Here is a 12,669-nt window from a genome sequence, read left to right on the forward strand (position 1 = left end):
TACCTGGTAGCCATCTCCCGGTCCTGCTCCTCTAGTGCACCCCAAGCTTGGTTGGCAAGGACCACGGAGAGGGTGGAGGTGGGCATTCTGAGGGCTGCTGGCTCTTCTCCTCCCCTACCTCTGACCTGGGGACTGGCAAGATCACCAGGACATCCACAGCAGCTCCCTGCTCTTCGGCAAGAGGCAGGACTGCTGGGCAGATACAGCTCCCTGGATTCTGGCCTCAGCATCCAACCCACATCTCCTCCCAGGAGCCAGTTCCCTACTTGGAGTCCCCTGCGTACTGCTCAACCAGCAGGTCAATGCCAGCTGGAGACATGACTAAGTGTCCACACTTGTGGTCAAAGTGGACTGTGGAAGAGGAAGAAAGAAATGAACCTGGTGGGAAGCCAGGTGAGGCTCGGACAAATGAACCAGGTCTGGGGGTGGAACTCAGTACCCAAAGGGCAATTCAAAAGCCCTTTACCTCAGATTCACGACAGGACATGAATTTTAAAACCACGTGTTTGAGGTATTCGAAGTTGATCTCGCGAGCGTCAGTCAGGTCAGCATTATTCGTGACCGAAGGCGCCATGTTCGACATCTCAGGCCCAGGCTTCTCTCGGACTTCAAAAAGCTCATTATCAGGTCTGATTTTCTGAAAAAAATGAATGGAAAGATGCTACATTGAGCCCTTCAAGACAGGTCTGAAAATGACATGGGAAAGGCATTTGGCCTAGGCTGTGATCACCTGAAGTTCTTTGCCACAGCCTGCACACATTAGGGTGACAAGGCCTCAGCTGGGAAGGTCGGGCGCTGGCTGAGAGGAGGGACAGACGTACACAGGGCAGCTCAGCCATTTCACTTATCTGGGGCAGTGAGCACCCCGACCTGGCCTCCTCCATGCACGCGTGCTGCACACGTCACCTCACTGACCTCTCAGACAACACACTGCCTCACAGAAAGGGCTTGTGCCAGGGGTCCTCAGAGCCCCTTTCCAGAAGCACGTTCAAGGTGGCAGGGCCACTGTCCCACCAGCCAACATCGCACTTCCCAGAGATCTGTGGTCCTGGGGGAGGAGGGGAGCACCATCAGGAAGCGAGGGCCCTGAGGAGGACCGCAGAGCCAGCGGCGGGGAGAAGGGTCACTCACCAGTTCCTTTTGCAGAGTCTTCTTAAGCTCCAGCATCCTCTGCTGCATCTGCTTTATGGTCTGTGATAAAAGTCCCACCCCCACAAAAAGCCATCCATTAAATGCACGTTTCACCATCTCTAAGGTGCCAAGGCCCACAGCACAGACAGAAAACCCCTTGGGTCCCCAAGCACCTGTTAGACGCCCCTGCCTCGTCTCCTGAGAGGCTGGTGCTGACGACACAACCTGCTGCCTTGGCCTCTTCCCCTCACGCGCTGCTGCTCTGCACACACTTGCTCTCCGGGCTCCGCCAGGGCCGCCGCCCCAGGGCTGCCCCCTACAGTGGCCTGGGTCCTCAGGACTGCTTCAGGCACTCACCCCTGGAGGCGGCAGAGCTCAAAATGCCTCTGCGCAGTACATTCTGCCCTTCAGAATTATATTTACGTGCTATCACCCCCAAGGAGGATACCTGGGCCAAAACTTAACAGTTCTCACCACCACCACTGATCTCCTGGAACACCGTAAGAATTCTCAATGCTGATCTGGAACGGTGTAAGAGATCATGGCTTTTTGGCATAACCCACCAACATTGGGTTTTATATCTTTCATTTCTTTATTTTCCTATTTTTGGTGAGTTTAATTATTAATATTACGGGCCTTAAATATAATTTATTACACATTCCATTAATAATCAGAAAGGCTGAACTTTGTTTTCCAATGAAAAAATTTACTGTATAAACAATACAAGGAAAAATTTTAAATAAAAATTTCTCCAACACATCACAACTCTAACGTATCAAAATGAGTTTTTCCTATGAACTTCTAGTCCATGTCACCATTGTTGCATTGAATACCTAGAACTCTGAATAGTATTTTGTATTTATCAGAGTTTCCACAGCTTTAGTTTTCCTAATAATAACTTTTAAAGTGACAGCAACTCTAGGGGATGCCCCATGTCTTCTTGTGTAGCCGAATTTCCTTTTCTTGTTTTTTGACCACATCACCTGGGCTGTGGAATCTTAGTTCCCTGACCAGGGACTGAGTCCACTGGCATGGCAGTGAAAGCGCCAAGTCGTAACCACTGGACCAGCAGAGAATTCCCTGAGTTTCCATGTTTAAACAAAGCTGTAATAACCTTCATTTTCTCAAGAGTAGTATGTCCACAGTCCTCTACAGGAACAAGATGGCTGGGTTGGGGGACTGTGAAAGTGCCTCCAGCTCCTGTCAAGCACGTTACACTGCCTCCAACACCTAACTGACAGAATGGTGACATTCTGTTTCATTGTGAATTCTCTGGTTGACCATGAGGCTGGGCATTCCCCCAAAAATACACTTGCTATTTTATGTTACTTGATTTTCTAGGTTTCTGACTCATTTATTAATTTACCCAACAAATACTGAGTTTCTACACTGGCCTAGAGACTGAGGAAACAGCAAAAAAAAAAAGGGCAGGGGGAAGAAAAAAGAAAGAAAAAATGTCTGCCTTCTGGAGGGAAAAAGTTAACAAGCAAATCTACAGTACATCACAAGGTATAAGCAGCCTGGAGAAAAAGAGGAAGGTGAGGGGACAGGAGTTGTGGTGGTGAGGGCCGGCAGGGCAGCAGGGCAAGCCTCACTGACAAAATGACGCCATGGAGGAGGTGAGGGGACTCGGGGAAGGCCCTTCAAGACAGAGACTCAGCAAGTGCAGAGGCCTAAGGCAGGAGGGTGCTCGGTATTCTCAGAAAGGCAAGGCCGCTGTGGCTGTGAGGAAATGCTGGGGGAACAGAGGGTGGGGGTAAAGGCAGTTAGGAGACAGACCCCTCAGAGGGTGGGGGTAAAGGGCACTAAGGAGACAGACCCCTCAGAGGGTGGGGGTAAAGGGCACTAAGGAGACAGACCCCTCAGAGGGTGGGGGTAAAGGCAGTTAGGAGACAGACCCCTCAGAGCGTGGGGGTAAAGGGCAGTTAGGAGACAGACCCCTCAGAGGGTGGGGGTAAAGACACTAAGGAGACAGACCCCTCAGAGGGTGGGGGTAAAGACACTAAGGAGACAGACCCCTCAGAGGGTGGGGGTAAAGGGCAGTTAGGAGACAGACCCCTCAGAGGGTGGGGGTAAAGACACTAAGGAGACAGACCCCTCAGAGGGTGGGGTTAAAGGGCACTAAGGAGACAGACCCCTCAGAGGGTGGGGGTAAAGGCAGTTAGGAGACAGACCCCTCAGAGGGTGGGGGTAAAGACACTAAGGAGACAGACCCCTCAGAGGGTGGGGGTAAAGGCAGTTAGGAGACAGACCCCTCAGAGGGTGGGGGTAAAGACACTAAGGAGACAGACCCCTCAAGAGGGTAGGGGTAAAGGCAGTTAGGAGACAGACCCCTCAGAGGGTGGGGGTAAAGGGCAGTAAGGAGACAGACCCCTCAGAGGGTGGGGGTAAAGGGCAGTAAGGAGATAGACCCCTCAGAGGGTGGGGGTAAAGGCAGTAGGAGACAGACCCCTCAGGGGGTGGGGGTAAAGGCACTAAGGAGACAGACCCCTCAGAGCGTGGGGGTAAAGGCACTAAGGAGACAGACCCCTCAGAGGGTGGGGGTAAAGGCACTAAGGAGACAGACCCCTCAGAGCGTGGGGGTAAAGGCAGTAAGGAGACAGACCCCTCAGAGGGTGGGGGTAAAGGGCAGTTAGGAGACAGACCCCTCAGAGGGTGGGGGTAAAGGCACTAAGGAGACAGACCCCTCAGAGGGTGGGGGTAAAGGCAGTAAGGAGACAGACCCCTCAGAGAGTGGGGGTAAAGGCACTAAGGAGACAGACCCCTCAGAGGGTGGGGGTAAAGGGCAGTTAGGAGACAGACCCCTCAGAGGGTGGGGGTAAAGGCAGTAAGGAGACAGACCCCTCAGAGGGTGGGGGTAAAGGCAGTAAGGAGACAGACCCCTCAGAGGGTGGGGGTAAAAGCAGTAAGGAGACAGACCCCTCAGAGGGTGGGGGTAAAGGCACTAAGGAGACAGACCCCTCAGAGCGTGGGGGTAAAGGCAGTAAGGAGACAGACCACTTAGGCTTTGTGGCCACTGGGCTTTAATGGGGACAGTGAGTCATCAGAGGGCTGGTAAAGACAAGTGACAGGGGAACCAGTTAGAAGCCCATCCCTGTCCTCCAGGGAAGACAGGGTGGTCCCTGGGTCGCAGGGGGCAGCAGTGGTGGGAGGAGAAGCAGCTCATTCCGTGTATAGTTTGAAGGGAGAGCCCAAAGGATTCCCTAATGATCTGGATGTTGGCTGTGAGAGAAACAAAGGGGTCAGGGATGACTGCAAGGTTCTGGCCATTTCCAGATAGGAAAGATGGCAGCAGATGCTAGAGAGTGCAGTCAGTCTGAAGTCTGGCTCTGAATGTTTCAGGTTTCAGGTGCCCTTCAGACACGGCCATAGAGAAATATGGTAGATACGAAAGCCTCGAGTTCATGGGTGCTGTCTGGACTTGAAGTGTGGATACGGTGCCAGCAGCACACAGCATGGGTGAGATCGCCAAGGACGTGAGTGTGATCTGGAGAAGCTGAGTGAGGGCAGGACCGAGGGACACACAGTGTGCAGGCGTCTATATTTCCGGGCAAGAGATTAGTGGGTGTGGGGGAGGGGAGAGGGGAGACAGAGAGGGAGGGAGGCGGGGGGCGGGGAAGAGAAAGAAGGAACACCTTTTCCCTTGTTAAAGAGCAACCACACAATTTGCAGGCAGAATTTCAGGCCAGAGCACTAACCAGGCCACACATAAACTTCACAGGATACAGTAAACCCAGGCTCAAATGAGCTCCTGCATTTACAGCTGCAGAGGCCAGGCAGGGCAGGTGGAATCATGACATTTATTAAGCCTCTATCAAATACCAGAAAATTTACAGAAAACTAACAGTTTCATCACCCAATACCCACCCCCTAAAACCCCCAAACCACTTAAAGGCAAGCATCACCGCTCTCATCTCACAGCTGGAGAAAAAGGTGCAGAGGTCAGGTGAGTGGTTGTAGGACCCAGCTGGTGAGGGCAGAGGGGGGCTGTGGGCACTGAGGCCTGCTGCTGCTCCAGCTCTGAGACTCAGGCCAGGGCTCGGGGAGAAGACTTGGGGCGTGTGAAAGGAGAGGGCCATGCACCAGGCAAGCAAGCAGAGAAGAACCAGGAGGAAGCCGTTTCAACGGAAGAGGAAAGACTGCCCCCAAGAGGGGCCCAGGGGCATCAGCACAAAGCCTGAAGAAGGGACGGGAGGGTTTTCGGCACAAAGACAGGAAAGGAGACAGAAGGAGCTGAGGCGGAGCGCATCCTCACCTTATTTTTCTCTAGAAGTTGCTGCTCCAAGTCCTGTTTTTCCTTCTGTAGCTGCCCCAGATCCATGGCTGCCCCCATCTCTCCGTTTGGTATTCCCTCCACAGCTGGAAGCTGGTACTCGGGGTCTTGCCCAGCCCTCGAGGTCACCTACAGGGTGGTGGCAGCACAGGTAATGGTCAAGCTAAGCCACCAACCCCCGGGGGAGGGGCCAGACTCACTGCAAAGCTGATGTGTCCACCAGGCACCTGGCAGGAACCAGACTACGGAGATCCCCTCAGGGCCCTCTGGGGGGACAATGCCCACACAAGGAGCCTGCTGGGAAGGAGGGCCTTAGCACTTGAACACGGACAGGTGTCGACACATCAGATGGGCTCCTCAATGCTCACAAATCCCTCATCAGTGAAGTCCCCTCCCGTTGAAGAGAAGCTGAAGCTGCCCAGCGCCCCCCAGGCCTGCCCACCACCTCCGCCCACTGACGACATGCTGCCCCCCACTGCCCCACACCCTGAGCAGCTCAGGCGGGACTCACACGGGGCTTGCTGGCTGAGAGCACCATGGGCTGCTCCTGGCCTGTCAGCCTCAGCAGGTCCTCCCGAGAGGCGGCAGCCTCCGCCTCCTCGGCCCTCAGGCCCCGCAGGGCCTCCAGCTCGCTCTGCAGCTGGTGTGTCTGCAGCAGCGCAGAGTCGTGACCTAGGCCAGACACAGGGGCAGTGAGCGCCCTGATGGGGCCCCTCCAGGCTGGGGCCCCCAGCAAGAACAGGCGAGAAGACTCAGCCAGGGGCAGGGGCCTCACCTTTCTTCAGCTGGAGAATCTCCTGCTCTTTCTGGAGAATCACTTCCATTTTCTCCTGCAGACTCTGCTCCTTCTCGCCTACCATGGCTGTCAGGTCAGCGGCCTTGGAGAGAAAACCCAATACAAGAGAAGGCTAGGAGTGGCAATCACGTCTTTCTTAAAGGAGTCCCCACTTTTCCATTACCCAGGGTCCTCCCTGAATCCCTCCCTGAAGGCCACAGCCCAGAACATTTCCCAAGCTAACCTCTGCACCTATTAACAGAAACACGCACAAGTCAGTTCTCTTTGGCAGGCACAGGGGCAACTGCCCCCACGGCCCCCTGCCTGCAGTGGGCCCACCACAGACATGGCCATTATGCCCAGCCCTCCCACAAGCTGTCATGACTGTAACTTCATGTCCTGCGTGCCTGTGATGTGCCCAACATTTGATGCACACGACTTCACTGTTGTTGTATTCATGAAGGTGTGATTATCGCAGGGTCTTTTCAGAAGCAACTCCAACAGATCTGTTAAGAACCTACCACAGCCTTAGAGACAGTTACCCAGACCTGGGGCCTGAGCCTGAGCCTGTCCTCAGAGGACAGCTTCTCCCACCCTTCTGGCTGAAAGCTCAACTGTGGTCTCTGAGGCCTGCAGCCAGCGGGGCCCACCTCACAGAATCAGAACCTGGGGATGGACTTGCCTTCAGGTAACATTTATAACAGTAACCAACTATCAAAATTTTAAAAGGTTATCCCAGGGGGTGAGAGTTTCTTGAGTTTCTTTCCTTTTTCTTTTGTCTTCTTTTTGGCCACACCACACGGCATGTGGGATCTAGTTCCCTGACCAGCGATCAAACCCACACCCCCCGCATTGGAAGCGCAAAGTCTTAACCACTGGACCACCAGGGAAGTCTGGAAGGTTTCTAACGTTTTTCTCCTACCTTCCTAGGGACATCAGGGAAATCAAGCAGCTGACAGCATTCCTAGACCTGTGTCCACCCCCTGCTCTGAAGAGATGGGGAGGTAGCTCAGTCCTGGCTGGGACTGATGGGGTCGCACCCCACGAGGCCTACCTGCTGCTGCAACTCTTCCCTCTGCTTCCGCACCTCCTCCAGGGCTTGAGCCATTGCCACACTCACCATTTCTCTTTGGCTCCATTCTTCCTACAACCCAGAAAACGGGTAGGAGATTTGAGTCCAAAAACCCAGTTCACACTTTCTTCGCTGCACACATCACGTGAAGCCCACAGAGAGAGGACTATCTCACAGGACCAGACGAGCGCGTCTCCTGCTTCCCGAGGTTCCCAAGCTACCTTCTGGCCGCACGGCCTTCTGTTCCTCTGTTAGTGTGCACAGCCCACTAACCCCTCTGGGCACAGGCACACTGCTGAGGGTTGGTCGTCCCATGAGCACGCCAGTCAGTACTCAGGCCAAAGGCTAGGGGACCCAGACTTGAAGACCTGCTCTAATGAAATCAACACAGAACCAGACGACTCAGGCCCATGTGAGTGGAGCAGCAGATTGGAACAATTTGATTACAGAAATGATAACAAGCAATTACTAAGTTTTAATGGAGCAAATGTCAGAGTCATCAAAATCATCCATAGTACAGGAGAGAAAACTGAGGCTCTGAGAGGTCATGTAATTTGCATGAGGTCTGAGAGCGAGTTAAGTGGCAAGGCCAGGTTTTAAGCCAGTGCCTGAGCTCACAGCCACGCCTTTGGCTGCTACATTCTACCACCCAGGCCTTTCTACCTCAAGCAGAGCTGCCCCACTGGCCTTCCCCAGATCACGGCAACTCCTTCCTCACAAACACATCAGTCCTCTTCCCTGACATGATGCTGTCCATGCTCACTGATCAACCCCCAGATGAATAATATGACTTCTCAGGTGCCTGAATACGGGTCAGGAATGTCTGCTGTTTCTATCTACCCACAATCACCCCTTTTGGGGGTAAGAGCCTCATCACTGCTATTCCCCACTCCCTCCCTGCAATTCCACATGGTTCTGGTAGGGCTGCCAATAAGGATGCCCCCATTTTGCGGCTATAGGAATAAGCATGTTATTCAGGCCTGGTCAATCGTAGTACCTCATCCCCATGGCCAAATCAATTTGTCCAAGGGTGGCTCTGTCACCCAAGATGAACCAATCAAATCCTTTTTTATATCAAAATCCCTTTATACTACAGTCAAGTTGAGTGGGACATGTCCTCATTCCCCTGGGGTTGCTAAGTTGGAATGTTATCAGCGTGGAGCTGCTGAAGTGATGTCCTACCAACCATCATGGAGGAATGCAAGGACAAGCTGGGTGACTGACAGGGTAAAAGACAGCGCGAGGCAGGCAGGGAGGAGACCTGAGGCCCGTGTTCTAGTTGGACAGGTCTTTCTGGTTCTCTGAACTACTCAGTTCCACCTATGAAATCTTTTCCAATTACACCAGCCGGGGGTGGGGTGAATGGAGGGAGATGCCAGCCTCACAGCCCATCCCTTCTGATTTCTACTGGGGAGCTGCCAGAATTGACTTTCCATGAGTCCGCCTCTAGTAGAGAAGGAAAATTGGTGCCGCATCTCAAGAGGCTGACAGTGGGACCATGAACTATCCCAGACAATCCCCTGCATAGGAGAAGCTCTGCTGACACAGGAGAAGGAACAAGAGGTTTCAGGCTGAGTGGAGCTATGAGATCCTGGCCCTTCAGGCCCAGGTACTGGGATGGGTGACAAGAATGTCATATGTCTACAGGAGCCTTTTCTGGGGAAATTCAGGAGAGATGCTATGACTGACGCTGTCTTAAGGGAACAGGAGGCGGGCTGTGAACAAGAAAACAGGAAAGCGTATCAGGGCAGGAAGCAGAGGCCCAAAGCACCTCCATGCCAGGAACTGCACTTGGCACTTTTCATCCATGGTCACGCTTTGTCCTCATGGTATCATCCTCTTGAGGTCAAGGGTCATCACCTTCAGTCTGAAAAAAGGAAACTAGATTCCCTCAAGAATCAGCTTGTGAAGGGCCAGGGTGGCACCCAGAACTGAAACTGCAGGGTTCTAAAGTCTGTGCTAGTGCCACGGAAACACACATGACCCAGGATCTGAGGCTGAGCTCAGGGCCACTGAGCAAGTCAGCAGGCTACCCACACGCACAGTGCTCTGCACCTGGAAATGATTCTCCCAGAGGACTGTTCTGAAAATATGGATCCAAACAATACAAAAAAAAAAAATGTGTGGACCTAAAACAGTGTTTCAAAATACTTGAAGCAAAGACTGACAGAGGGAGAAAGAGACAAATCCAGGATCACAGTTGAAGACTTAGCACCCCTCTCAGGAAGTGATGAGACACACAGACCAAAACAAACAAAAAAAATCAGAAGACCTACAGAAGCTTTGAACAATATTGTTAACCAATTTGACCTATTTAGCATTTACAGAACACTCTCCCTAAGAGCTGACTATACATATTTTTTCAAGTGCATTCAGTTACTTACCAAGATAGACATCGGCTGGGTCATAAAATAAGTCTAAATAAATATCAAGCACTGAAATCATTCAGAATATTATCTGACCATAATGATATTAAACCAGAAATCCAAGACATTGAGAAAATTCACCCAAACGTTTGAAAATTAACCACGCTCCGAAAAAGCCTGTGTGTGCTGGTTTTTCAGTTACTGCCTCAGCCCACACCCAACATTTTATATTCTGCTTTTAGATGCCGAACCTGGGATTCTGCAAACCATGTTTCTCCCTCTGGGTCCAGCTGGCTCCATATTCAGATACTGATACATACTCATCTTTGCCAGCAGGGGGAGCTCCAGGGAGACTGGAATGCAGGAGGAGGGAGGAAAAGACTAGCTCCTTTTGGTCAGACTGCGGTTTCTGCAAGTAATGCAGCTTGGCCCTGGCAGCAGCAAGTTCTTCCTGAAGCAGCAGCTGCATCCACTCTGCAGTCTTCTGACACCCGCAGCTGAATTCATTCATGGCCCTATCGCCCAGCACACACACCAGCACCAACTGTAGTACAGAGCCCCCTCTTAAGAGGTCTGACTGGCAAATCTGTGGAGCTTCTCGTCTTAACTCCTGAATTTAGTAATTCCAACTTCTTCACTTTCTTCTCTTAGTCCTACAGTTGGAAAGCTGAGTCCTACAGTTGCTATCTTTGTGATATCTTTTAACTGTTTCAGTGCTGGAGAAGAAACTTTACCTTAGAACATAAATTCTCACTGAAATAACTGGGGTGGTTCTTCTCTCCTAGCTGGGCCGTGAACGATGTGCTGTGCATCAGATTTTCTTCCTGGGCACATACTTGCAATAAGCACTGCTCTCCATTCGTTCCTCCCTCTTTACATCTTCTGTACATCTAGAATTTTCCTTCCAGTACTTCCTTTAGTGCAAGTCTGTTATCAACTAATTCTTTGTGTTTTGTTGGTTTTCTTTTAGTGCTACTACAATACGGTGTCTGGGTATGGATTTTAAAATTTGTCCTGTTTGGATCTGTAAGAACTCTTATACCTGTCCCTGTGACTCGACAGCTTTCATCAGTTTGAAAAATCCTCACCCATTTTATCATCTCTTTAATGCTTCTATCTCAGTTTTTTTCATTGCCTCTGAGCCTCCACTGACACATGGTAAAACATCTCACAGTATCCGGTCTTTTATCATTTTCCCCTGTATTTCATTCTGCCCTTTCTTCCATTACTTATCTCTTTAGTTCTAATCTGCTGTTAAGCTCATTAATTGTTTTTTTAGGAGCTTTACTTAAGTATAATTGACAATAATAAACTGCACATATTTAAAGTGTACAACTGATGAATTATGATGAAACCAACACGAAAATAAACAGTGAAAATATCTATTCCTCCAGAATGTTTCCTCAGGTCCTTTGGAAATCTACTGCATTTTTACTTTCAGCTACTGTGCTTTTCAGTTTTGAAATTCTTATTTGATTTCTTTTCAAAACTACTGTCTTTTATTATAATTTCTGAATCCCTGCTGAAATGTTCAATTTTGCCTTTTATATTCTTAAACAGAGCAAGCACAGTGATATTCAAGTCTCCTCAAAGGTCTTCCTGCTTCTGTACTTGCCTCCTTTACAGAACATTCTTCACACAGAGCCGGAGTAATCCTCTTAAAACAAAACTCACATCATCCCGCTGCTTAAAACTTTCAGTTGCCTCCTCGACAACCCCCTATCATCCACAAATGCTAGTTCTACTCCTTCTCTACTCATAGTATAGCACTTTCCTGTGGCTACTCCAAATGCACACATAAAGACATGACACTTGGACTTCCCTCGTGGTCCAGCGGTTAAGAATCTGCCAGCTAATGCAGGGGATGCGCATTTGATCCCTGGTCTGGGAAGATTCCACGTGCAGCAAGGCGGCTGAACCCATGTGCTGCAACTACTGAGCCTGCACGCCTAGAATGTGTACTTTGCAGCAGGAGAGGTCACTGCAATGAGAAACCCTCGCACCACAATGATAAGTAGCCATCACTCACCGACACTAGAGAAGGCCCACATGCAGCAACAGAGGCCCAGCACAGCCAAAAATAAAAATTTAGAAAAAGACATGACTTTGTGAAACTGATGCAATTAGATACATACCTTCAGCTTCTTTAGTTCAAGCTGGTGATGCTGTAAAGAACATTCACATTCATTCTTACTTTCTTTAAGGGCTGCATTTTCTTGCTCCAGCTTTCTCTGCAAATTGAGGAAAGTATACATAAAAGAAAAGGTCTTTACACTATTTTCCTTGGGTGCAGGCCTATCTCTTTGACATGTAACCTTTAAAACTGCCCCCCTCCCTTTTGTTGCCACTGCAGGGGTGGGACAGGAGGATAGGGTTTGAGGTCAGATAGGGAGAGTCACCTGACACTCTCCTCACAAGAAGAACTAAGGCACTTGATTCCGAAGCCTATGGAACAAGGACGGAGGCCAGGGAAAGGGGGAAGCCATTAGGGATGAGCAGTACACATTTCAGGAAGACAGGAAAGCAGCTGATGGGACTGGTCAGGAAGTGCCAGGAAGTCTATGTGCAGCTCAAGGAAAAAGAAAAACCATCTGCTTGGGGTTTTCGTAAAAAGCAGTCTTTTTACAACCAGTCTCATGAGCAGGTGTGTTGTTAAAATATAAAAACTCCTCTAAACAGTGGTGCACGAGTTCAGAGGCAGGCTGGTCTTCTTCCTGTCAAATGGCCTGGCAGCCTGGCTACACGTGAACGGGGTGCTCCCAGCCTCTCTCCTTCCCTCACTCACCAGCTCCTGCTCTGTGGCTTTCAGTTCGGCCACCCGCGCTCTGCCCAGGCCTGCGAGCTGGGCCTCCAGCACGTGGATCCGCTCTGTGTACTGCTCCTCCCGAGCGAGGACCTGCTGCTGGGCACGGCTGCTCTCCGTGTTCGCGGTGGCCTGAGGGGGCAGCAGAGGACAGGTATTCCTGGTGACACTGGGGGCCTTATCCTGTCCTCTAAAGATGAGTGTCCCATAGAAACAACTCTCCTTCCTGACCTTCTCCAGCCTGGGTGC

The 12,669-nt window shown here is 50.9% G+C and overlaps 1 protein-coding gene across 5 annotated transcripts in view; it reads right to left on the reverse strand.

The window, feature by feature from the left end:
• The window catches only part of GOLGA1 (golgin A1), a 47,354-nt gene that overhangs the window by 2,844 nt on the left and 31,841 nt on the right, over nucleotides 1-12,669 (reverse strand). For all 5 annotated transcript variants that reach the window (XM_043469540.1, XM_043469544.1, XM_043469543.1 and 2 more), the window contains 8 exons: nucleotides 12,403-12,552; nucleotides 11,753-11,848; nucleotides 7,234-7,323; nucleotides 6,180-6,282; nucleotides 5,916-6,076; nucleotides 5,387-5,533; nucleotides 1,132-1,191; nucleotides 467-637 (listed from right to left, as the gene is read on the reverse strand). In XM_043469540.1, the coding sequence (XP_043325475.1) occupies nucleotides 467-637; nucleotides 1,132-1,191; nucleotides 5,387-5,533; nucleotides 5,916-6,076; nucleotides 6,180-6,282; nucleotides 7,234-7,323; nucleotides 11,753-11,848; nucleotides 12,403-12,552 (978 nt within the window). The remainder of the gene's footprint in view (nucleotides 1-466; nucleotides 638-1,131; nucleotides 1,192-5,386; nucleotides 5,534-5,915; nucleotides 6,077-6,179; nucleotides 6,283-7,233; nucleotides 7,324-11,752; nucleotides 11,849-12,402; nucleotides 12,553-12,669) is intronic.

Source organism: Cervus canadensis, chromosome 5 (genome assembly GCF_019320065.1).
Source record: "Cervus canadensis isolate Bull #8, Minnesota chromosome 5, ASM1932006v1, whole genome shotgun sequence".
Classification (NCBI taxonomy): domain Eukaryota; kingdom Metazoa; phylum Chordata; class Mammalia; order Artiodactyla; family Cervidae; genus Cervus; species Cervus canadensis.